The sequence below is a fragment of the Conger conger genome, chromosome 4 (assembly GCF_963514075.1).
Source record: "Conger conger chromosome 4, fConCon1.1, whole genome shotgun sequence".
NCBI lineage: Eukaryota > Metazoa > Chordata > Actinopteri > Anguilliformes > Congridae > Conger > Conger conger.
The window spans coordinates 14,222,021-14,248,129 of NC_083763.1; the positions used below are offsets into that span (position 1 = coordinate 14,222,021).

At 46.0% G+C, this 26,109-nt stretch overlaps 1 protein-coding gene across 2 annotated transcripts in view; it reads left to right on the forward strand.

Annotated features, from left to right (window-relative positions):
• The window catches only part of nfic (nuclear factor I/C), a 132,807-nt gene extending 107,182 nt beyond the window's left edge, over positions 1-25,625 (forward strand). For both annotated transcript variants that reach the window (XM_061237959.1, XM_061237958.1), the window contains exons 7-11: positions 5,150-5,263; positions 8,448-8,632; positions 13,806-13,965; positions 17,282-17,367; positions 24,922-25,625. In XM_061237959.1, the coding sequence (XP_061093943.1) occupies positions 5,150-5,263; positions 8,448-8,632; positions 13,806-13,965; positions 17,282-17,367; positions 24,922-24,942 (566 nt within the window). In that variant the 3' untranslated portion in view covers positions 24,943-25,625. The remainder of the gene's footprint in view (positions 1-5,149; positions 5,264-8,447; positions 8,633-13,805; positions 13,966-17,281; positions 17,368-24,921) is intronic.
• Positions 25,626-26,109: the final 484 nt, after the last annotated feature.

The following is a 26,109-nucleotide window of genomic DNA, read 5'->3' on the forward strand; positions in this document are numbered from 1 at the left end:
CCGGTCGACTGTATATCTACCTATACCTCCTTTACCTGGCCCCGGTCGACTGTATATCTACCTATACCTCCTTTACCTGGCCCTGGTCTACTGTATATCCACCTGTATCACCTTTACCTGGCCTCGGTCTACTGTATATCCACCTACACCTCCTTTACCTGGCCCCGGTCGACTGTATATCTACCTATACCTCCTTTACCTGGCCCCGGTCGACTGTATATCTACCTATACCTCCTTTACCTGGCCCCGGTCTACTGTATATCCACCTAAACCTCCTTTACCTGGCCCTGGCTACTGTATATCCACCTATACCACCTTTACCTGGCCCTGGTCTATACCCACCTGTATTACCTACAGTATACCTGGCCCTGGTCCATGTGCACCTGCATCACCTTTACCTGGCCCCGGTCTGCTGTATATCCACCTACATTCCATTCTTGTGTTTTGTTTGGCAGAAAAATTTGAATAACGTTAAAGTACTTTTGTATGGATAATTGACTGTGGAATGTGATGCTGCAGCCAAGTACACCGCAAGGAAAGAAAAGCCAAAGTCATGTACTACACAAAAGTCAAGTGGTGTGACTGAACTTGTGGTCCCCTCGTTACGAGCACCAGGTGGCCTGTTCTCTGTTCTGGTTCCTCACTGGTGGGACGACCTCTCGACCACTGTCAGAACAACCCTCTTCTATTCCCTATATATAAAACAAAAAACCCGCTCTAATGATGACTATCATTTAAGTACATGTCATGTATTGTCAACATACTGTACTTGGCTGCATTGCATGAGTGTCCAAGCGTGTCAAGTGTGTTTTATTTGAGCACTGACTCTCCTGAGTGTACAGTTACCCCCATAGGGAAAATATATTGAAATATATGGCGGGACATTTCAAATCAATTTAGATATATAGTGTAACATATGTGCCGAAAATAGTAAAATTCACGTAGTTGGCGTGTATTATCATGTATAATTTCTCTGCGTGGGGCTGACCTCGTTTGATCCGCGGTTTTTAACGCCGCGGGCCGAAACGCGAGCTCAGTACCCCCTCAGTTTGGAATTGATCTTCAGCTTTTTAATTGCCATCAATCACGCAGACAGCTGAAGTGTCATTAGTCAGCGCGGACATTCAAGGGCAGGGCTGGAGTTCTGCCCCCAAAGGTGTCCGAATAAGCCCAAAGAGTGAGACGGAGCGAAGGCAGATATCTCGTGTTATAAAGTGCAGGCAGAAGATGAGCCCCTCTCTGCAGCCTGCTCTGCCTCCCCTGGCATCCAGTTTCCTCAAGCCAGCCTCCACTTTTAATTAATTCATGAGCCCTCCTTTTTTTTGCGAAAGCTAAAAAAAATAAGCTACATACACACTGTCTCTTAGATTTGGGCTGAGTTCTTTGATGGTACAGGGCTGTCTGCCCTTTATATAAACTCTTAGGCTGTTCTGAAATGCTCCCTGTTTACTGCAGAGAAGCAATATGCAAGTCACTTGTTGTATTGCTTACGGAAGTTATCCCAGAGTGTTTTTTTAGTGTTATGTGGTTCAGGGAGAGAGGTGCCTGTTTTTGGTTTGAACACAAATTAGTGAACCTCTTTCCCCTCCATTCTTAAGCCTTTAAACTGTGAGGTCACAGATGTGTGATTAGAATGGTCTCAACTGAACATTCCCATACATTCCAATGCTGATGTGATGTAACAATCATCGCTGGTAATGCAACCGTAATGTAAGTACAGTAATGTAGTTCTAGAACACTGACTAAGAATTATGAAAAGCCATTCCAAAAAACGTACTCTCCAAAGGGTTAATGGTGGTGCTAGAGCAAAATAACAGCGTGAGCATTTTATTATTTCAAATAAAGTGTCTTTAAAGCGAATCTATTAATCAAGGCTATCATCATGATTTATTAGATTAAATTACAAGTTCCACCGTCATTACCATACTTCTGAAATTAATCAAAGTGACGCGAGTGCTCTCAACCTTCGCTGGACACAAATATTCTTTTGTCACTTAATATATTTATGCAGGAGGGTAATTAACGAGGCAGTCAGAAAAATTATTATGGAGTGCGTGACAGTGAAATGGTGTTTCTGTGGCCTGTGAACGTTAGCACTGATTTAATATTGAACTGACGCTCAGTCTCCAGGCCATGTGTGTGTGTGTGTGTGTGTGTGTTTTGGTGTGTGCAGTCAGTGGAATAATGTGGTCAGCCTCCAGACCTGGGTCTATTACAGATTTCAAAAACTCTTAACTCTTTAGATGCTGGAAGAATGTGAAAACACTCCTTCCTTGGAATGTTCTAGATATATGTTAACCCTTGACCAAAATGCGCAATCATATGAATGAGGAATTTTGTTCTGAATATCGGTGAATGGTTAACTTTTCCTGTCAAATTTCTGTAGATTAATTACTGTAAACTAATCATTAATCTACAGATATCTGACTTGTGTCTAAACCACAAAACTGCCCATGTCATGGTGAGTGCACTTTGTGCTAGTGGCCTCTTCAACACCCATCAGCTCTGTCGTATCGTCCTTAATCTGGTTCAGAAAGAACAGGACTCTTCACTTAGGATGCTATTGTTTTAACCCTGTGAGGATTAGGGTTTTATTTCCCAAAATTATAAGTGTTCTAGAACTCTGTGAACTGCTTTCATAGTAACCAGTAGTGATTGTTACATCCGCATTGGAATGTTAAGTTCTGAACATTCTAATCACACGTTTGTGACCTTAAAGGGTAAATAGCCACGATGGACCGCCAGCCCAGCCCAGAGAACAGAGTGTAATGTATGCAGAGTAGAGTGCTGCATGGGTCTGGCTGCTGTTGTATTGTAACTCACACCACCCTCCCTATTAGGTAAAACATGGCTGTGGAGTCAGGCTCTCGGGCGAGCAGATGGGCTACACTTGTAGTGGTAGCGGAGCTTGAGTACATGTGAGAGAATGAATAGACAGGAGGTGGAAGGGTGTGAGCGCACCCAGTAATGAGATAACGTGATGTGAGTGTGCAGTGCTGTATGTGTATGTGGACTGTGTGTGTGCGTCTATGTGTGTGTGTGTGTGTGCGTGTGTGTGTGTGTGTGGGTGTGCATGTGTGTGTGTGTGTGTGTGCGGGTGTGCAAGTGTGTGTGTGTGTGTGTGTGTGCGCTGTGTACATGTGCGTGTGTGTACGTGGTGTGTGTGTCTATGTGTGTGTGTGTGTGCATTGTATATGTGTGTGTGTGCATCTGTGTGTGTGTGTGTGTGTGTGCGCTGTGTATATGTGTCTGCGTGTGGTGTGTGTGCACTGTGTATATGTGTCTGCGTGTGGTGTGTGTGTGTGTGCTGTGTATATGTGTGTGTGTCTGTGTGTGTGCTGGGCGGTAGCATGCGGACGGTAAGGAGGTGAGTGTGTGCGTGACAGACACAGGCAGAGTGTGAGTTCCGCTGACGACCCTAAGTGAGCCATTAAGCGCAAGAACAGAGCATCAGCTCTCTGCAGTGCTGCATGTGCGGAGACGTGCAGGTGTCCTCCATCCTGTCTGAGGCTCAGGGAGCTGCCACGGGGAGGAATAGAATGTGTACCAGACTTAATGTTGTTTGTGGCTTTGGATAGAAGCGTCTGCTAAATAAAATGTAATGTATTGTAATGAGAAGGCGCAGCCAATTGTGTTAATGGAGGCGCTGTGTGATTCTGTAATGCTAACCTAACTAGCGCTCAGTGCAGTAGCTCAGATCAGTGTCAGTACTAGTGAACCCCCCCCCCTTCCTGCCACCCCTCCCCAGGTACTCTTTAATTGGACAGCCTGAGGTGGGATGGGTAAGCCTGTCCCAGTTCCAGCTGATTAAGCGTGTGTGTTAAAACACTGCAGCGATCGGCCTCCATTTTGCCAGAGTTAGAGACTCTTTCCTGCTGATATATCTGAAAAGAAGCCCGTCGTTTTTTTATAGTCGTTGCATTTTTGAAGAATACCGCCAGAAATTATCTGGCTCCTAATGAGTCAGAGGCGGTTGCGGTCCAGACGTATGAGGGTGAGAGAGGGAAGGAGAGAGAGATATCTCAAGAAATGAAAGTGGGGGCTGGGGACAGGAAGAGCAAAACGGGTGTGATTGAGGGGAAGGGTCAAGAGACAGAGAGAGAGAAAGGTGAGGAGAGAGAGATGGGGAGGGAGAAGCATCTGCTGAGTGACTAATGAAAGGAGAGCTTATGGTTGAGGAGTACTGAGAGAGAAAGAGGGGGACCCAGATACAGACCCTGGAGTTTTCTCAGTAGAGGTACGGTGTGACCAACCGCGCGGTGTGTCGAAACTTTTCTGTTTAACACAGGAACTTTAACACAGAGCGGCACTAAAATCTGAACACACTAATGTGAAACAGATTGAGATTTGGGTGGAGAAGTGTAGCCTTGCTCTTTGCCGCAGTTTTGGTGTCAGCTTGTGTAGTACTTTGTTGTCTTGAACTTGAGCCAAGATGTTGTGATTGAGCCAACATGCTCTGACTGCAGTTCAGGCCAGAAGATATTTCAGGTCCCCTGGCCTGGCTGCAGTTCACTGCAGTGATGGTGGCGTCATTTGTACACCTAACTCTTCCCCCTTGTGGACACAGACCGATACTGCATCTTTTGGGTTAACGTTTACTGGAGATCAGCAATCTGTCTAAATCTCATTTACACACCATGCTTGCATTCCTTTGTGAATAATCTTCTTGTTCTTTTAACTGATGCTTGTTTAGGCAAAATATTTAATGCGTATGGAAAAATTAAATACAGAATGTAAATCTTCTCTGAGTGGATCTCAAAATGCGCACCTTAAAAATGTACGCGTTCTTGTTTCCAGGAACTGCTGCGTATGCTGAAACAAAGATAACTACTTCAAAGCTTATAATTGTATCAATTAATCAGAACTTTTGGGCAAAAAAAATGCGTTAATATGGTTTTTTTTATATTTTTTATTGTTGAGTCTTTTTGCTAAACAGCAGATTAAGCCATTGAAATTAGTTTTAAAAACCGACACAAAAATAGTATGATTACAATGTGTTCATTTTAAAGTTCAATATTCCCGAATCTGCTGATATGTCCCAACGACTGTAGGCTTTTGGATTATTAACGGAACAGACTTGTGGCGAATATCGTTGCTAAGCATCAGCGGTAACACACACACCATTTGCGCTTTCCCCTCCGCTCCGCAGGGATCTCCCCCACCGTTAAGAAGACGGAGATGGACAGCCCGTCTCCTCAGGACAACTCTCCACGCCTCAGCAGCTTCACACAGCACCACCGGCCGGTCATCGCCGTACACAGCGGTGAGCCCAGGAGAGCGTCCCCTCTGTCTGCACACTGCGCAAAACCGTGGCATAGCATTCCAGCTAGCGCTCTGAAGAGCTAGCGCTTTCTGCACACTCCGCAGAGATATAGCATAGCATTACCGCGAGCGCTGTCTGGGCACTGGCCCGAGCCATACTATATTATTCAAACTAGGCTCTGAACTCGCTCTCTCTCTGCATTCCAGCGAGTTATACCTTAAAGTTTAAACCCAGTATAGACGGGTTCCTTCAGAGGAGCCGTGCAGTACTACCGTAACTCTCGTTCCGCATGTAGGTCAACAGTTCATATATAGTCTATTTGCCTTGCATGACTGTTACATTTTTATTGAATGGAAATTCTGTGTTGCATTTGACATTTTGTTATGTCAGGAAGTCCTTGTTGCTTGAGGAGTGCCAAGTAACATTAATGCGATGATATTGGTTTGGATGTGCAGGTTTTTCTGTATTTAGCTTGTACCTCTTGTATGTACCTCTCAGATTTGACATATTTGACAAGAGACAGTGGGTTTTAAAAGTGAAGCCTCCACTGTGGAGGAAATATTGCACTGATCTTTAAGAAAAACACAGACACAGTACTGTCTATGCTATATTGTCATATAAGTATAGCTTATAGTGCAGTATAGTGTGAGTATAGTTTATAGAGGAGAATAGTACTAAACGTATAGCTTATAGAGCATTATAGTGTCAGTATAGCTTATAGTGCAGTTTTGCGTTAGTATAGTTTATAGTGTACGTATAATTTATACTGCAGTATAAATATGGATTATAGTGCTGTATTGTATAGATAAGTATAAGTTATAGTGAACTATAGTATAAGTATAGATTATAGTGCAGTAATTTTGTACATGTGTATAGTTTATAGTGTAGTATATTGTGTGCGTATAGCTGCATTGGTGAGTACTTTGATTTCTGTAGGCTACTTAGAGCTGTGCTTCGTCAGAGATGAGAGGCATTCAGAAAAGTTTCTCACAGTCATGTTTGAGTGCCCATTAAACCTAACAGCGCTAATGTGCATGTTCCTGTTTAAAGCCATAACATCATTAACCAAGAGAAAAGGAGGCCGTCCCTCTGCGGGTTCGTCTCTCCGCTTTTTTATTGAGTCAAACAGCAGGCAAGACAACCCCGGCTGGTCTGACACGTAATTGTTTGCAGAGGCAATATAGAGTAATGTGCGAGCAGGCAGTTCCCCGATGAAAAAAACATCAGCGGGGCGATGCGCGAACAATTAAAGCAGCTGTTAAAATGAATTGGCCGTGCGTTAGCATATGTCAGCCGCGTTAGCACGTTGCGCTGATAACACGGCCAGCCGCTGCCGGGCTAAGTGACATAAATTAACACCGCTCCAGCGAGTGAGCCGCTCTGTTTATGTCCACCAAAACGGGGGGAACAAGCATCGTGAGAGAATCGTTGTTAAAATGCGTATCATTATCAAGAGGTAATGCAGGGGTTGCATCCGCATTATGAACCGAGATTCTCCTTACGCAGTGGACATAAAAATTAAAGTACTCTGCTGATGCAGGGGAATAAGTGCGCTATGGCTAACGATGCTCCCACGGCCAGTAGTTCCCAAACTTTTTCAGTCAGGCCACTCTTCGATAATAAGATATTTTTGAAACCCCTGATGCTATTTTCTAATGCACTTTTGTTTTTCCTTCAACCCTCACCGCGCCCCCTCCGTCTTTTCTCTCAGCCCCCTGAGCCTAATATTTCAGCCTAACGGTGCCCTGCTTCACTGGCATTGACACTTCTTTGGTCCTCATGTTGAAAGACAACAACAACAGTCTCCATGCAGATGGCACTTCTAGAATAAACTGTGGACCTTTTGCTAGCTCTTATGGATGAACTAACGATTAAACTCACTGTCCAAGAAACATTTGAGCTGCCAATTGTCCAATGACTTTTGGTCCCCAGAAATTGGGGGGAGGCGATGTATAAAAAGGGCTGTATTTCCTACACGGTTCGCCCCATTAGCCTATGGGTATAAAACCTCTCAAATTAAAGCTTGAAAGCCTGCATTTTATCCACATAGTGATTGTTTAATTTCAACTGTTTGGAGTACAGAGAGAAAACAACAAAAATGTGTCACTGTACTAATACGGACTGCATTGTACCTTGTAGATTTTAAGTAGAGCATACAGACCTGCCTCGCGACAGTAGCGTTAAGTGTAGCTCAAAGGGAAACGCTAAACGGCTGTCGCAGTCGCGCTCACCTGGAGAGACTCGTGAGTGCTGCTGGGAGATTTATCATTCAGAACCTCGGAAACAACTGATCAGAGGTGAAGTTAGCAAACTCAAAGAAGCCTGAGCTAACCTCTGCTTACAAATATTGTGCCAGAAAATGCTGTTATGATTTTGCTCCGTGACTGCGTGCCATAAAAGTGACAGTTGAAACACTTCTTGTTTAAACGGCTTTTGAATTGGCCGATCAATCCGCGCAAACGGCGGAATCGACTCTGACACCGTTCAGAGCTTTGCTGACTCTCAGCTGCACACCGCATTAGGCTTAACGAGGTACATCAAATTAAGCCAAATCAAGTTAAATTAAATGCAATTATCCTCAGCGTTCCCAGCGAGCGCTCCTCAACCAGCCAGCCCGGAGGTGTATTCAAGTGCCGGAAAAATGCATCCTCCTTTCCTTCACTCAATGAGGACCGCAATGGAAATAAATTGGTGGTATGGTGGCGAACTGGTTAGCACTATTGCCTCGCAAGAAGGAGGTTCTGATTTTTAATCCGGCCAGCCTATTCCTCTTTGCGTGGAGTTTATTCTGGGTATTCCCTCACTCAAAGACACGCATGTCAGGTTAGGTATACTCCCTTGACCAAGGCACTGGCTTCAGAACTGGAGTTGGTCCCTGGGCGCTGTTTTTTGCCTAGTGCTCCTAAGTAACTAGGATCCAGAGGAAATGACCCCACAGGGTTCAATTAAGTATATCTTATCTTAGTCTTAATGACTTTACTGTGTTTAGTTTCCTCAATAATTTTATTGTTTCCTAAGGGCAACTAACACCATGTATATTTACGTCAAATAAAATCTATGAATGAATCGATCACTGTTCTCCTCTCCGTATACTTCAGAATGGGAAGAGCAGAAGTATTGGGAGGTTTGGGAGAGGTACCCCTGGTGCCTAACGCGCTCCTCTGTGCATCTCCTCCCCCTGCAGGCATCTCCAGGAGTCCCCACCCCTCCTCCTCTCTGCACTTCCCCACCACCTCCATCCTGCCCCAGTCGGCCTCCACCTACTTCCCCCACACAGCCATCCGCTACCCGCCCCACCTCAGCTCCCAGGACCCCCTCAAGGACCTGGTGTCCCTGGCCTGTGACCCGTCCAGCCAGCAGCCTGGTCCGGTGAGTGCGCCCCCCTAGTGGAGAATCTTCACCTGAGTGAGTGAGAGTGAGTGTGTGAGTGAGGGTGTGAGTGAGAGTGAGTGAGAGAGTGTGAGTGAGTGAGTGAGTGAGTGAGAGTGTATGTGGGTGAGTGAGTGAGAGTGTTAGTGAGTGTGTGAGTGTGAGTGAGTGAGAGTGTGTCAGTATGAGTGTGTGTGTGGGTGAGTGTGAGTGAGTGAGAGAGTGTGTATGTGGGTGAGTGAGTGTGAGTGAGTGAGTGAGTGAGAGAGTGTGTATGTGGGTGAGTGAGTGAGTGAGAGTGTGAGTGAGTGAGTGAGAGTGAGTGTGTGAGTATGAGTGTGGGTGAGTGAGTGAGTGTGAATGAGTGAGTGTGAGTGTGAGTGAATGAGAGAGAGAGAGAGTGTGTATGTGGGTGAGTGAGTGAGAGTGTGAGTGAGTGAGTGTGTGGGTGAGTGAGTGAGAGTGAATGAGTGAGTGAGGGTGAGTTAGTGAGTGGGTGTGTGAGTGAGAGAGTGTGTATGTGGGTGGGTGAGTGAGTGTGTGAGTGGGTGAGTGTGTGAGTGAGTGTGTGAGTGTGAGTGAGTGAGTGAGTGAGTGTGTATGTGGGTGAGTGAGTGAGTGAGAGTGTGAGTGAGTGTGTGAGTGAGTGTGTGAGTGTGAGTGAGTGAGTGAGTGTGTATGTGGGTGAGTGAGTGAGTGAGAGTGTGAGTGAGTGTGTGAGTGTGAGTGAGTGAGAGTGTGTCAGTATGAGTGTGTGTGTGAGTGGGTGAGTGAGTGAGTGTGAATGAGTGAGAGAGTGTGTATGTGGGTGAGTGAGTGAGTGAGAGTGAGTGTGTGAGTGTGTGTGAGTGAGAGAGAGAGTGTGTATGTGGGTGAGTGAGTGAGAGTGTGAGTGAGTGTGTGGGTGAGTGTGTGAGTGAGAGTGTGAGTGAGTGAGAGTGTGTGAGTATGAGTGTGTGTGTGAGTGGGTGAGTGAGTGAGTGTGAATGAGTGAGTGAGGGTGAGTTAGTGAGTGGGTGTGTGAGTGAGTGAGAGCGTGTGTGTATGAGCGGGTGGGTGAGTGAGTGTGTGTGAGTGTGAGTGTGCGTGAGAGTGTGAGTGAGTGAGCGTGTGAGTGAGGGTATGTGTGTGAGATATTCCCGGTCAGGAATATGTGTCAACTTCGCGCCTAAAAAGTGTGAGATGTGCTCTTTCTTTCCTTTTTTCTGTCATATTTTAAATAAAGAATGGGTCAGTTATTCGTCTCATAGCAAGCAGAGGAATACCTACTGTACAAGTGGAGAGAAAATGATGCCATTGTTGCAGCCATTGTCATTCTGGACAACTGGAGATAGGTCGTCTGTGTGCGCATGTGTGCGTGTGCGTATACGCGTGTATGTGTGCACATTGTTTTTGCGTGCGTGTGTGTGTGTGTATATGCAGGAACTCTTGTCCCACAGGTTGAATCCGCCCTGCTGCGCATTGCCAGTGATGGAGTCCAGTTACACACACCGGCTCTCTCATTAAATTAACACACACTTTCTCTCCTCCAGCCTCTTTAAAGGAGCGCGTTTTTAAAGGAAACTCTGACTCATCACCCGCGCTGTTTTGAGCACAGGCACGGTGCCTCGTTCCCCTGCAGCCACAGAGTGCACACTGGGCTCGCTTCCTCCACCCCAGGGGGTCCTCAGCCACGGTCCGCCGGGTCAGCTGCTTCTTATTTTCACCTGAACATCTGCGACCCATTTAAGGCCCAAGAAACCGAGCGAGGTGTTGGGAGGGGTTAACTGTGTAATCGGCCTCTTTAATTGGTCAATTAAGCGCTGGGCAACAACGAAAAACCAGCAGCCGCGCAGTGCGTTTTACTAACCCCCACTGAGTAAAACCCGGAACTTTCCCAACACGGAACATGGACTGAAGTAAAAAGAGCTGTTCTGGGTTTTACTATCCAGCTAACTCAGTAACACTGCTTTGTGTAATAACCCAGTGTTTCTGGTCTTGACTGACATACAATGCTTATATATGACATGATACAATACTGTGAGTGTAGCCAGCTGAAGATCAATGATAATTGATTTATGAAATTAATACTAGTCTGCTGGCTGTTTGGGTGTGTTGTGTTGTGGCTGATAGCTGGTGCGCTAACAGCATTTTAGCCTGGCTCACTGTTATTTTTTTCTCCACTAGCTGCTTTTGTGAATAAACTCTGTCTGCTCAAACGCTCTTTGCTGTACAGGCCAGTTCCCTGGCGACACTCTGAGAAGCATATTTAGCTTGGAAACATTTTTTTTTTATGGTCATGGACCATTAACTACATTTCTGCACTGAAACACAGTCTTTGATTCGGGCTCGAGTTTCCCGCCCTCTGGAGTAAACCAGGAGGGCTGCTGTGGAACCTCTTCTTCCCTCTGCTCTGCCCTCAGTGATGTAATTACCAAGAGTATGAACAGGGCCCCCTACAGGCCGTTTGCTGTAAGTGTGTTTTTCCCCCAATAAGGCAGCAAGTAGAGCTTCTATTTTACTGTCATTCTTTTTTAATACTTTTAGTTCTTTTCACACCACAGACTACAGCTGAGCTCTGATAGCGTAGAGTCAGAGGAAGACCTTTCATATACAACTTTAACATACAGTCTACGGGCACCTGATAAGCGTGGGTCAATAGTGATGAAATGCCGACCTCCTAATGTTTAAGCCCCGGTGGTGCCACGATAAGATCCGTGCAGCAGTTGGGCTCTTTAGCACGGCTCTCAACCCCACATTGTCTTGTGCTTAGTCTAATCAACTGTAAATCACTTTGGATAAAAGCATCAGATAAATAACTGTAATGTAACTTACTGAACCCTGCCATACCCTGGGTAATGCAATTGGCATTTGCGGCATTACCCTGTGGAGCTATTAGCCGCGGTCGGCCCTAGCATGGTCGAGATTCGATCCGAAAACCATGGATGAAGCCCCCAGCGGCCCCCTGCACTGACTGCAGCGATGCCGTACTGGAACAACAGACATGTGAATCTCAGTCTGTGAGCCCAATCTGTACAGCAGGCCCAAAGCTCTGACAACATGAAAAAGGGCAGCCATATAACTGAGTCTTCCACCGGCTTCATTGACCTTTTTCTGTAAAGTAACGGCTCATCTGGAGACCAGTATGGATAGCGGACAGTCTGAGAGTGCTGAAGAACCTCCTCATTCCCCACCGTGATGCCAGCGCCAGACCTTCGAGAGACAGACTATTCCTTCAGACAAAGGAAAGAAACCAATCGAATCAAAACAAGAACGCAAAAGCACAACGGAAAACAATTTTACCATGCCAATAAATCATTTTGAATTGAATTGAGAGAGAGACAGAGGGGAGAGAGGAAGCGAGGAAAGAGAACGATTATTATTGTTCTTTGTGACATTTGCATTGGCAACAAAGTGCATGTCATATCAATAAAGTGCCTTGAAATTGACGGGGGGGAGGAGAGAGAGAGAGAGAGAGAGAGATGGAGAGTACGGAGGGAAGGAGATGAGAGAGTGAAAGGAAAAGAGAGACTGAGATGTAAAACCAAGTTTATTCAAACACAGAAATGACTGAATTCAAAAAACAACAACCGACCAACAATAACTAAAACGGACCCAAACAACCCCCACAGGTGGAGAGTAGAGAGGGGGAAAGAAAGACAGAAAGGGGCCGAGAGTACAGTGAAAGAGAGAGAGAGCAGCAGAGTAGAGAGAGAGAGAGAGAGAGAGAGAGAGAGGGAGAAACATTTATCAGGCAGCTCCCTGGTCTGCAGAGTCATTGGAATTCTCCCACCGCAGTGCGACGGTGTTGAGGCGTTCCCAGCGCTCCGGGTCGGTCCCGGCCTCCTCCTGTCTGTACTCCTCCGGGACGCGAGATTCCCGCCCCGAACAGAGGACCAGAGGCGCACAGCCCCAGTCTGTTTTGGTCCCCCACAGGAACCCCCTCAGTCACAAACCACGCTTTCTCTCAGACGGAGAGCTGCCACACTGAGGAAATGTCTCACTCATCCACACTGTCTGCATCTTAGTCTTGTATGAAGAAAACATTTCATTTTAAGTTACTGTTTGCTTGACAATTGATATTTTCTTACCCCATTGGCAAGTCTTGAAATGAGTCTGAACTGTTTTGCCTCATTGGCAATATTTTTGTCTTATTTAGCAAAAAAGATTTTTAGTCTCAATATAAGTACGAAAATACCTGTTGAGATTGACTTATTTTTTGCAGCGAACCCACTTCTCTCATCCAGAGAGCAGCCACCCTGCAAAAAACAACTGCCTTAAGTGTTATATTTTTGTTATAAAGATCTTATATTTTTCTCCCAAGTAGAAAATATATGTTTTTGGTTTTTGCTGTGCAGAATAAGAGAGAAACAGACAGACCCCTCTCCTGTTGGACCATGTTCATATAATAATGTTTTATGTTCTTTAGGTTCTGTTTGTGTTCCTATAACATACTTTCATGTTCAGTTGAGCAGTTGGCCAGAAGTTCTCAGTGGAGCAGATCTGGATCCGATACGTAATTGTTTTGGATTCAAATACTTTTCTGTGCTCCATTGATCTTGCCTATGAGCTTGTTTTTGCAAACGAGCCAAGCAAGAGGGCCAGACAAGATCAGTCCAGTGTAGAAAAGTATTTGAATCCAAAACAATTACGTACTTGATCCAGGTCTGAAAAGGAGGCTGTTGTTCTTGCACTGACTCCCTTTGTCTGTCGTCTGTATTTTCCCCTTCTGTGGGATTCCTGCACTTTGATCCCTGATCTGATCTTTGCACACTCTCAGAAATAAAGTGACAGTGGATGTATATGTTTGTTCCTTGAGGATAAAATTTCCCAAATGTACCCTGAAAGTACAGTAATGTTCTCTTTTGCTACAAATGAGTATGTTTTCCAAACAAGAAAGGTACAAATTCATAATGTGTTGCTGGCTAGGGGTACAGTGTTACTGTATGTACCTATAGGACATTGCCCCTGCGGCAAGCATTTGTAGCTTTTTAGGCACTTTTCGTATCGTACCTTTATTTCTGAGAGTGCAGGTGTTTTCCTATAGTAAGACGCCCTGGATGACAGCGTCTGCGAAACATCAATGAAGTAAAAGGGATAATTGGAGAGGAGCTGTGTGTGGCTCCCCCCCCCCCCTCACAGTACTGCAGGTGCCCCATACTCACCTGCTCTCTCTCTCTCTCTCTCTCCGCAGCTGAACGGCAGTGGGCAGGTGAAGGTCCCCACCCACTACATCTCCTCCCAGATGCTGGCGCCCCCGCCGCCCCCCGGCATGCCCCGCCTGACGCTGCCCCCCGACTCCAAATCCAGCACCACCACCACCGAGGGAGGAGCCAACTCGCCTACGTCTCCGAGTAAGCCCCGCCCCCCGTCTACCCCTTTCCCATCAGATTAATCTACAGGATTCAAGTTTTTAGAACTTGGAACTGTACTTCCCTCTAGGGTTTTCAGTGCACTTGTCCATAGTTATGGTTATGCACTTTGTTGTATGTTGTTCTGGATAAGAGCATCAGCCAAATGCCTGTAATGTAATACCCCTTCAGGCAATGGAGACCCTCATCAACCTGCCCCAACACCCCCACCCTTCTCAGCCACATGCTCATAGCCTTGACTTGTACCCCATTCCTGACGATTAATATCTGCTTCATGTAAACATGTATATCATATACCTATAATCCTCAAGCAGTCACATTCACACTTTTTTCCAAACGCGTGAAATATGGCTTAATTACCGCGACATGCAATTTGCGCTGATCGATCGCTATACCGACTCTACGGTGTGCGTGCTTTATGTGCACGGTGTTTGTTTAATAGACGCGTGCCTGGGAGAGTGTTTGGCGTTTGACAGCGCAGAAATCTTTTTTAAATGAAACAAGCGGGGTTAGGGAAGGTCTTGTGTTATCGGCGAGCGAGAGATTGCGGCCGGCTCGAAACAAGCGTTCTGGTCGGGTGGGTTTCTATGTATCGCGCTCTTTTGTAAAACGAGATATTGAATTTAGGTTGTGTGCTATATTCTGTAGCCATTAATAATTGTGCAGCGTAATGATCTATAGTAGTTGCTTTTTGTTTTCTTTTTTCTTGCAAAACCTCGCAGCAGCGAGCGGCGCTTTTCTTTTCTCTGGAGAGAACACATTGGTTTGCGATAGAACGCAACCATCCGCTCCAGAAGCAAACTCCCCTCACCATTAATCACGGTAATTTAATTAAGAAAAGCAGAAGACGGCTCAATACGCTCCCCGACAGCTGCGGAGATCGGGTTACCGCGGAGCACTCGAGTCAGAAACAGTAGCGCTTAATCCTTGGCAGGTATTTTAATTGTTTTTTGAACCCGTCTCTTAATCCTGCGGCGTCCCTTGCTAGATCAACGCCTGTCGTTAATTTCATACCGAGGGAGAGAGCTTTATAGATGAATAAGCGTAGCTGAATTAATATTGGGATTTCAGCAGGCAATGTGCAGTGCAGTGGAGCAGGGTTTACCTCAGTAGTGAGTTTGTAAAGACGTGGTAAATTTGATGCTGTGCCAATCAGGACGTGTTCAACAATCTGTTAAATTTAGGAGTTGTGCCACGCTCCCTTGTTTTGCCACAGTTCTGAGGGCATGACCCCTGACACTGTCCAGTGTCACATGACGTATGTTCATGCACATAGTCCACTGTCACATGACCTTGCCGGTGTCTGAAAATGAGAGTGAGAGCGTTCTCTTGCAGGATCAACACAAAACGATGTGTTGCCTCGATACAGAGGGTCAGACAGGCAGGCGCAGGTTTCAACAGTATTGGAAGGGATCCCTGGCCTGGGTTGATATGTAATGATGTGAATATTAGAATATAAAACTTTGTTTTGTAGATATAACCCTTTGTAGGGGTCCCCTGGATGACTTAACATGTTTAGTAAGCTGTACTTCTTCTCAAACTCATCCAAAAACATAAAAGAAAATATATTAAGAGTGCTTTAGACTCAGTTTACTTGAGGGTCGATATCATTAAATTATCCAAGAGGTCTGGTGCACTATCAGAAATTAGGGTACGAAAAGTGCCTGAAAAGGCTAATGGTTGTCATTGGGGCATTACCCTATAGGCACATGAAATACCTGTACCTACCCCTAATCAGCAACATATAATTATTTTTTGCTTGGAAAACGTACTCATTTGTACCCAAAGAAAACATTACTGTACTTTCAGGGCACATTTGGGAAATTCAGTTGAAGAACCAAAATGTCCATCCACTGTCACTTTATTTCTGAGAGTGTGATATTTCAGAATCATTACGTTGCATTTAACTTGACGCTGTTTGCAGTTACGGCAGGAACTGCCCGTATTCTAAACATGCAGTTTCGGCCAAGTTACGTTTAAAAACAGTCACGGCCTGAGTTATTTCTGCTGTCCAGCTGCGGTTCACTGTAGCGGTAGGACTCCTCTTGTGTAGAAATAAAGTACGTGTTTGTGGATGGCCTCTCCGCGTGGTCCTAATATACGACCTTTAAAGATGGTAATAAACCCGGGCGCGGGAATCCCTGGGAAGATGTTGCGTGGGAAGAAAAGCGGTCTTCTTAATTATCTGGCACAGAAGGCTAATTGAATTTACAAGGGATTTAGACGTGTTTTTCATTAACGAGGACCGTGATTTACATAACAAGTCATTATGCTCGCAGACCAATCCCCCGTCTCTCTCTCTCTCTCTCTCTCTGTCTCTCTCTCTCTCTCTCTCTCACACACACTCTCATACACACACACGCGCGCGCGCGCACACACACACACACACACACACACACACACACACACACACACATACACACCGTGTCTCTGTCGGCAGCGTCCCATTTGCGGTTAGTGTAATTCAGCCCGACATCGGATCTTAGCGCAGCGCTTTGAGCAGATGGTGAGGTAGTGCGCCCTCAATGCGCGCCGTCTCGAGTGCGGCCTCTTGAAAGCCCTTTCACGTCTCAATGAGGCGGGATTGTTCGCAGATGCATATTTCAGCCCCGGTGAAAAGCTAGCGGGAGGGGTGACATTTCTGACACCTTGACTAATGGAGTAACAGTCTGCGCCGTGTCCTGCTGGTGGTGCCGCTTTGACACTTCTCCAACGGCATCTGACTTCATTACGAATGCGGTGTGCTGATGCCACGTCCTAATTAATGTGTGCGTGTGTGTGCGCATCACAGACCTGTGTGTGTGTGTGCATCTGGAGCACAGACTTGTGTGTGTGTTTTCCCAATTTCAGTTTTGCTTGCTGAGGCCGATTGGAAAAGTAGATTACCCAACAAACATTAAGCAGGCAATGCACATATATTGTTGAGAAGGATTAATATTCTCAACTGTAGACTTTGGGTAAGATAAGATCTGTGGTTATTGATCTGTCTTTGTCTCTCTCCCTCTCGCCCTCTCTCCCTCCCTCTCTCTCTCTCCCTCCCTCTCTCTCTTTCTCGCCCCTCTCTCTCCCCCCTCTCTCTCTACCCCTCTCTCTCCCTCTCTCGCTCCCCTCTCTCCCTCCCTCCCCTCTCTCTCTCTCTCCCTCTCCCCCCCTCTCTCTCTCCCTCCCTCCCTCTCTCGCTCCCCTCCCTCTCTCTCCCTCTCGCCCCTCTCTCTCTACCCCTCTCTCTCCCCTCTCTCCCTCTCTTGCTCCCCTCCCTCTCTCTCTTTCTTTCTCTCTCCCTATCTCTCTCCCCCAGCATACTCAGCCCCTGGGACACCCCCTGCCAACCGTCCCTTCGTAGGTATCGGACCTCGGGACCCTGGAGGACTCTACCAGGCACAGGTACGGGAGGGGGAATGGGGTCAGACTCTCCTTACATTTGGTTATGTGTGTTACATCGTCTTATCTTTTGCTCTTTCTACTAAAGCACTTCCCTGTATCCTCACTCAGAAATACCGCTAAATCAGTCTTTCACATATGAATCAGTTTCAGTGGGTTCAACTCTACTGTGCTGTTGGTGTTAAAATGAATGAATGAATACATTAATGATCCTTGTGGAAATGAACATCAATGACAGCACAACATGACAAAAGCAAAGACATTGACTTCACAACAGGACTCGTTAACAGTGAGGACCATCAGCACCAAGAACATAAATTAACAATGACAATAATGAAGTAGTATACTTCAGCATCCTCTCAGTAAAATTATATGAACTTTAATCACACTCCAGGTGTGCTGAAGTATATTTCGGCATGCTATTATTCCTGCGTGTAAATTCCTGTTGCCGGCAGTAATGAGGTTAAACAGGATGCCAAAATGTGAGGGGAGGAATTGGAGCAGCTGGCTTCAGCTCCAGCAGTGCTGTAGATCCAGCTCCCCTCTCCTGCTTTGTGACATCACAGCTTAATCCTTTGAACAGCAGGTTTTATGGAATCTTTTTTTTTGTTGCTCCAAAGTCTTTTTTGTTCTAAGTCAGTGTTCTAGAACTCCATTGCTTTCAATCACCAGTAGTAATTGTGACATCAGCATTAGAATGTTCAGTTTAGAATATTCTTAACACATATTTGTGACCTCACAGCTTAAAGGGTTAACTGTAGGCTTATCTGGCCTATCAGGTCTGCCACTGCTCCTGCCAGACCAGCCCAGTACCTGGGCACAATAGGGTGGCGTCTGAACACGTGCCCTGTGTGTTGAACACGGCCACTACACATTACTAAAAATCCCAGCATACCCTTGGACTTGGCTGTCAGTAAGGCAATCTTCCCATCATTACAACTTTAATCAGTGGTTCCTCCTGCTAGAATGGGGATTTCCAGGTGGTGAAATCTACAAACACCTGGGTCCATTTATGTCTCTGGCACACTGTATTGGTGACTCACGAACTTGCAGATTTAGTTTTGTAATATTTACAAATGGCGTCACGGTCTTGGCATTATATTGTGACAGGTATTACGACATGCGCGATGTTCCAGCACTTACTGTACCCTCGGTGCCAGCGGTATAATGCGAGCTCCCAGGGACGGGCGGTTTGTACAGAGCGCGCTCATTCTGTGCACGTCTGAAGCAGTCAGAGACGCTTGACAGACTCCTGCCCTTGACAGATGCAAACGGTCCCACACAGTAAAGCTGGCTGGCTTTGTTCCACCTTTCATCATGCAGTGTTCAGATCCAGACCGCCATCAGATAATGCAGTTTTAAATACTTTAATAACCCTCAGGCTTCAGTACTTCTTTCAAAGGATTGTACATTTGGTTTTGTAACATATTTTTGTTTAGAATTCTCAGGGACCTGCGCAAGCATTACCAAATTTTACAGACATCTGAAGAGTATTCAATATATGTGTGCTCTGGCCGGAGTGAGACAGAGACCCCCACACCTGTACTGCACTGTGTATAAGCCATGATCGTTGTGCAATCCAATATCAATGTGTAATCCATTATTAATGGTAGGCCATTATCAGTGTATCATCCATTATCAATGTTTAACACATTATCAGTGTGAAATCCATGATCAATGTTAAACCTATTATCAGTGTGTAGTCCATGGTCAGTGTGCAACCCATCATCAGTAGTGACCCATGGTCAGTGTGTAATCCATTATCAGTGTTTAACCCATTGTCAGCGTGTAGTCCATTACCAGTGTGTCATCCATGGTCTGTGTGTAGCCCATTGTCGGTGCGTAGTCCATTATCAGTGTGTAGTCCATTACCAGTGTGTCATCCATGGTCTGTGTGTAACCCATTGTCTGGGCGTAGTCCATTATCAGTGTGTAGCCCACGAGAACAGTGTGTACCCTGGGAAGAAGAACTCGTGCACAGAATGTGTGGTTTGCAGCAGGATGCTGATTGGTTGAGAGGGTGGAGCCGGTGCTGATTGGCTAAGAGGGTGGAGTTAGGGTTACCGGGGAGGCGCGGGCGGTAGCAGCAGTGCAGCTGCGGGGGGGCTGCTGCATTGCAGTGCTGCACGCTGCGTACCAAACTGCAACTGCACCAGAGCCAGGAGCAGACTGCTGAGTAAGGGGAACGGCCGGGGAGTCTGTGGATGAGCACAGAGCTCGCTCTCTCTTTGTCTCCTTCTGCGCCTCTCTCTGTCTCTATCTCTCACTCAATCTCCTTCTCCCTCTCTCTCTCTCTGTCTCCCTCTCTCTCGCTCTCTCTTGCTCTTTGTCCCACTCTCTCTTACCCACAGACTATATACACTCAGTGAGCACTTTATTAGGTAGACCTGTACGCCAGCTTGTTAATGCAATTATTTAATCAGCCAATCATGTGGCAGCAACTAAATGCGTAAAAACATGCAGATGTGGTCAAGAGATTCAGCTGTTTTTCAGACCAAATGGGGAAGAAATGTGATCTAAGTAACTTTCACCGTGGAATGGTTGTTGTTGCTAGGCAGGGTGGTTTGAGTATCTCAGAAACTACTGTTCCCCTGGGATTTGAGGCTCTGGCTGTACAGTAGCGCTGCGATTCTGTGCCGGAGGACTCCTGCTTTGTGAAGTCTTCCCAGAGTTCTGCAGGCCGCGGCCCTACTCATGCAGAGGAGTGAGAAGGGGGGGGGGCAATGAGGGCCCTCGCAATGGGATGGTCACGTCCACGGCAGTCTGGTTGCTAGGGGAAACGAGACATGATGTAATTGCAGGGTGAACTTGAACTTCAGGGACTGAGAGAGAGAGAGAGAGAGAGAGAATGGAAAAGAGAGAGGGGGAGGAAGAAAGAAGAAAGTAATAGCAGACCAAACTAATCAAAGTCTCTCTTGCTGCAGTCACTGGTCTGGGATAGGTTGTGGGACAGGCAGAGCGGGGATTGATTTTTCAGGCCTCTTTTGAAAACATGGTCCGTTATGCACCATGTTTGTGTGTGTGTGCGCATGTGTGTTAGTGTATTCGTGCACTGCTCTGGACTGTTCATTTCAAATGTAGTTTTTTTCTTCTCCCTATTCTTATGTGAGTTACAGAACAGGCAGCTAATATATACGTGTTGGGCTGTACTTTCAGGCTCTTAATCTAAAGCTCTTAAGCGTCCTCGCAGTAGGCTCTGATAGCGCAGTTAAAAGTGCAGAGTATGCAATTACGCACTACTGTGCCCCCCGACTTGGAGCACCGCTGCAGTCCTCCTTGCCTTGGATCCTTCCTGACACCCAGGGCGAAACGTCCTCACAAGAACCAGACTATTTCAGAGGGCGGCTATGCCCTCGTCAGCTTTCACCCTTAGCTGCTCCCGTTTGTGGGGAAAATGTAGCGCGAAAAAAAGAAATGTTAAAGTTAATTGAACAGATCAGCAGCGAAATTAAACGTACTCTCAGCTCTTGCGATTAAAGTGTGTTTCGAGGCGGTTTGTTTACTGGTTTGGGGAGAAGTGGCTAAAGCCAGAGCTATATGCTCATATTTAAGCTCATTAAGGGAGCGCTCGTGCACACAGTGTTGACTTTAAGTGCAGGCGAGGTGGCAGGACCGGTTTATGATGGAGAGAGTAGCAGGTAGCAGGAGGGAGGGAGCAGTAGGCTGGTTCGACAGAAGAAGGATTGAGGGAGGGAGGGTTTAGCAACATGGTTTAGCTGGTTGACCAGTTCAGGCCAGCTCCCAGATTGGCAGGGTTTGACCAGCTCAAGCGATGTTTTGAAACAGCTGGTAACTGCTTGACCAGCTTAGACAAGCTACCAGCACTAGCTGGTTGAAGAGCTTATACCCAGCTAGACCAGCGTATGACTATAGCTGGATTTTACAGCACGGGGGGAAAAAAGGAGCAGAATTTAAACCTTTTCTTCGTTTTCTGGTACTACCAGGTGCAAAAGCAGCTCTCAAAGCCAGCTTTTTCAGTCATATTTTCTCTGAGCAGACATAACACACTCATTCAGTTTTAAACTAAAAATAAATAAGCTCTGCATTTCGACTGAGTTAAAAATGGAAACATGCCCATCTAACACTTAACTCTCTTCAGTTCAAAGTATCGTATAATTAACTGCAAGACGAGGGGATAGTGTATAATTTAAGGAATTAAAAGTCACCGATCAGCATTTTTACATTAATTAGACATTAATAGGCATGAGTGCATCGGTGTAATTATGCGAAAAGAGAGAAAGAAAAATGATATGAGCAAAAAGAGAGGTTCAGCAGGGGGGAGGAGGATGTGCCAGCAGAATTCTGCCGTTTGGTTTGTTTTTTAAATCATCGTTGGCACTCCTCCACTAGATGAAAACAAGGAGTATGATGGGCTTGACTCAGGCGATGGTCAAGATGGTCAATCTCACCCAGATATCAGGGACCTGTTCCACAAAAAAGGAGTTAGCCGGATAACTGCACCGAGTAAAACCCGGACACATACAAATCTGGAACACAGTAAAAAGAGCTGTCCCAGGTTTTACACAGCGCAGTTATCCAGCTAACTCAGTAACCCTGCTTTGTGAAATACCCCACTGGACCTCAATCTAAAGACAAAAACATTTCAGGAAACAGTTTACAAATGAAAGGAAAGGTCCTGTGGGGTCTTTGTGGTTATTTCTCGTTCCCACTTCTAAGACAGAATTTGTGTTTCTTGAACATGAAAAGAACGATTGAGTGACTTGCTGGATTTTTCTCATCTGAAGTAACCCTGTTTCCCCCTATAATGCAGTTATTATAAGTGTTCTGATCTGGTAACTCAGCATACGGTACAGAACAAGGGCCCTTTGTCTGCGGATCCTGCAGGTCACGTCGCGCGTGAGCGTGTGTATGCACGAGTGCTGATGCTGCACTCCAGACTTACAGTTACGAGCACCAGAGAAGAATGCTGCCCTCCCGAGGATGTAGTGTGAATTACAACCCCTCCGTTGACTTTAAATAAATGGCAACTTCTTTCCCCGTTCGATGCGGTTTTTTGCCCTCAACAACACCCTGGGGACAGACTGACATTTATTCTTGATTTTACTACCGTCTACTACCGTTCTACCATCTAAACTGAGAGTTGCTCCTATGGACCTATTTCAGTTAAGATTGCCTTTCCCCAAACCCCCTGGACCCAGTTGAAAAATGTAATTTGTTTCGCATAACATGTTTAAAAGTGAGCGAAACAAAGAGGAGCAGGTGGTACTTGAACCTTGGTGTCCTATATGAGACATTCGCACTAACCACAACACCAAACGTGAATGAGAACGCGAGCTGCCTTTTCGCTATTATGAGGCTGCTCTCCTTTTTGAATGTTTTTTTCCCGATTGATTAGCAAACATGCAGGTGCGAGTACCATTTTGACACGACGTCTGCCCCCAGGGTGCTATTGAGGGCAAAAATATAGCTAATCAGTGTAGATGAGTGAACGTGGTGACCCTGTTCTGCCAGCCTGCGATGGACACTCAGGACAAAGGTGCTTTGTGCTGTTTTATTCCCATCAGTTACAGCTCTCCGAGCCTAATTACCAGGACGTTACTGAACTGCGGCCACACGGTTTCGCTTAGCTAACGTAGCGGTGCTTGCTTGCCCATTGTGAACTTAATGCAAAACACAAACCATTTGAGCACCAGTACAGAAGAAGTCTGGAGAAAACCTTGTACTGCATGGTTAAGTGAAAGACCTTGGGGTGGCCACAAAAATGCCTGAACGAAAACCGGTCTGAAAATCTCCAGCTCCCAGTCAAACAGGCTTTCTGCTCTCATAATATAAACCAGAGATGCAATGGATCCTGACTTTCCCCTTTTGCGGGGGACAGATTATATATTCATGCCTCGTACTGGTTTCGCTCTTTATAAATGGCATGAAGTCATAAAATGAAAAGCGTAGATGCAAACCAGAGCCGGAGAAGCCTATTTGTGTACTGCGGTGGAGTGATGTCAGTGGAAAGCTCGCGTCCCTGGGCGGTTTGATTTGTTTGTTGAGAATAATTAACTCTGATGAGGGTTTCTGGGGCCAGGCGGGAGAGAGGCGAAATGTGAGTGCTGTGTTAACGTGTGTCTCCGTGGTCCGTGCGGGGATGGAGAATCCCCAGGTCCCGGGCGTCACTAGCCCGCTACCAGGGACGGGCAGTATTTATGACATGTATTTGAAATACAAATTAGTATTTTGTAATTTGATGGAAAAATCTCCAGGTAATTTATATTAAAATACAATTTGATGTATTTTTTCCCCATCGCTGCCCGCTACCCTACCTTAGAATCGGCAAGCGGCAAAACCCCAATCGATCAACTGTCGCTCCCCTCACCCAGAGACCTGTAGAGCCTGTGTAGAGAGACGTTAGGTGACAATGCTAGCCCTTAGCGCTAGCCGCATGTTTGGGCAGTTTGAGTTTTCCAGTGCTCTGAGATGGACTGAAGTCCCATCAGATCAGTGGTCTCCAACCCTGGTCCTGGAGAGGTGCGGGGTCTGCCTGTTTTTGTTGTTACTCTGCACTTAATCACACAGTTAACTCACCTCACCTCACCTGGTTACCTGGGTCTCAACAGGGTGAAAACAAAAATCAGCAGACCCAGTAGCTCTCCGGGGCCAGGGTTGGAGACCACTGGATGGATGGATGGAACATGTCTGTGCTCATCCCTAGAGAAGCAGAATAGGTCTGGAGCTGGAACATAGTTAACCACACAGTTCTACAGTCCTGGCCTTAACAGGAAGTAGGCTGGGCTGTTCTTTTTTATTCTATTGAATCAATAGGGGGCAGTTAGAGACGGTCGCTGTAGGGCTGTTAAAACAACTGAAGCTCTAATGGAAAATGGCAAGTTGGACAGCAGGGCAGAGTAAGTCTTTCGGGTTCAGGTCTGTCCCCACTTTTTAGTTTTTTTTTACCAATCTCTATTTTAGCTCTGTCACATTTTAAATAGATTTTACTGGTCCGTGCAGCTGAAAACCAAAATCCTATTTTGTTTTCAAGGTTTGATTTGAATCCTGCTGGGACCCCCCCTCTCACACTCTCTCGCACTCTCTCTCTCTCTCTCTCTCTCTCTCTCTCTCTCTCTCGTTCTCATTACCTCTCTCACACTCTCGGTCTGTCTGCAAAATCACTTTTACTTCATATTATTTTTAATAGCTGCACATTTTTCCGGTTTTTCACTAGACTGTAGGTGTTTGGACCCATTAGAGCAGCAGAACACACTGGTTTTCAGGGACGGTATACAATAGCGTTCAACAAGAAGTGATGGGAAAACTGGACACAGTGGTGAAGCACTTTCTGTAGGAAGGTTAAACCGCATGGTATCACTGTGATCTATGTCATTTCCTGTTTGCAGACTTTTGGAAGCATGGATCTCTGGTTGAACCATGCAGACTGTGGGTGAAGATAGCAATTCACCTGGGCGTTTTCCATCCCTTGTTTCCTCCCCTCGATCTTTAATGACCAGTGTGACTTTCTGTTTGCTATCAAATCCATTGGTTTTTCCCATGTTGTTTACATGTAAGCTAATGACTTGTTTTTTTCCCTGTTTTTTTTTTTTCTTTCAGTCCTGGTATCTGGGGAACTGAAGACAAGGATGAGCCAGAGGGGAATGGACATATAGATTTCAGATTCAAAATTTTTTTGTGGAATTAAGAAAAGAAAAAAAAATCACAAATGAGATGCAAGAGGGAAAACACATATACGTGTGTATCTATACATATGTGTGTATGTACGTATGCATATGTATATATATACATATACAGAGATGTAAAAGATACTTCAACTGGCCTTTTGGAATGAGAGAGAGAGAGAAAGAGAGAAGACAGAGAGGAGAGAGAAGAGGATGCCTGGGGGTGACTGGGATGGACAGTGGGGCAGAATTTTAACCCCCCCCCCCCCTCCTCTGCGATGCCCCTGCCTGATCATCCTCTGTCCGCTAAAGGTGCTGCTTCCTCATATATGCAAAACAAGTATCCTTTATTTTCTTAAACGACAAGATAGCGAAAAAGCGAGAGAAACGTTTCCAAGCGATTATATTTTTCCAGACGTTTTTGGACGACACCGATGGTTCCTGTATGAAGCTGGGGAAGGGGGGGTTTTTAGATTGAACGGAAAGTTGACAACTGGTCAAGACCCTCTTTATCCAACTTTGTGACTATAACTAAAAAAAATAAGAGGTCTGTGTTTTATTGAGTTCCTTAGACAATCATTTTATGCCTGTTCCTTTTTTTTCTTTCTTTTTTTAAGGGGGGGTGTTTGACAAAATGTATTAGAGGCTGTTTTTTTTGTTGTGGGGGGGGGGGGTTCTGCTTTTGTGTTCAGAGATGTGGGGGGGGGGGGGGCTGTGCTGGGCTGTTTAGCAGTTAGCCTGCTAGCCGTTTTGGTGGGATGGTGAATGGCGTTGTGCATAGAGGGGGCTAGCTAGCCACTAGCCTGCTAGCTGCAGGGGTGGGATGGTGAATGGGATTGTCCACAGAAGGAGCTGGTTAGCCGCTCGCCTGCTAGCCTCGTTGTGCGTAGTGGACGCTAGCTAGCCGGTAGCCTGCCCGCCTCACGGGTGGATGTACTGTCGTTGCGTGGTCTCTGGCCCTGTGCTGAAGGACTGTGTAGCACTGGTAGGAACAGGAACAGGCAGAGCAGACAGAAGCACTCTGTGCTTCCGGAAAGGTTCACCATATGGGAGAGAGGGCAGCTTTTGGAAAAGGTACTGGAGCTTGAAGCTTCATAACCTTCCGTATGCCTTTGTGACCCGA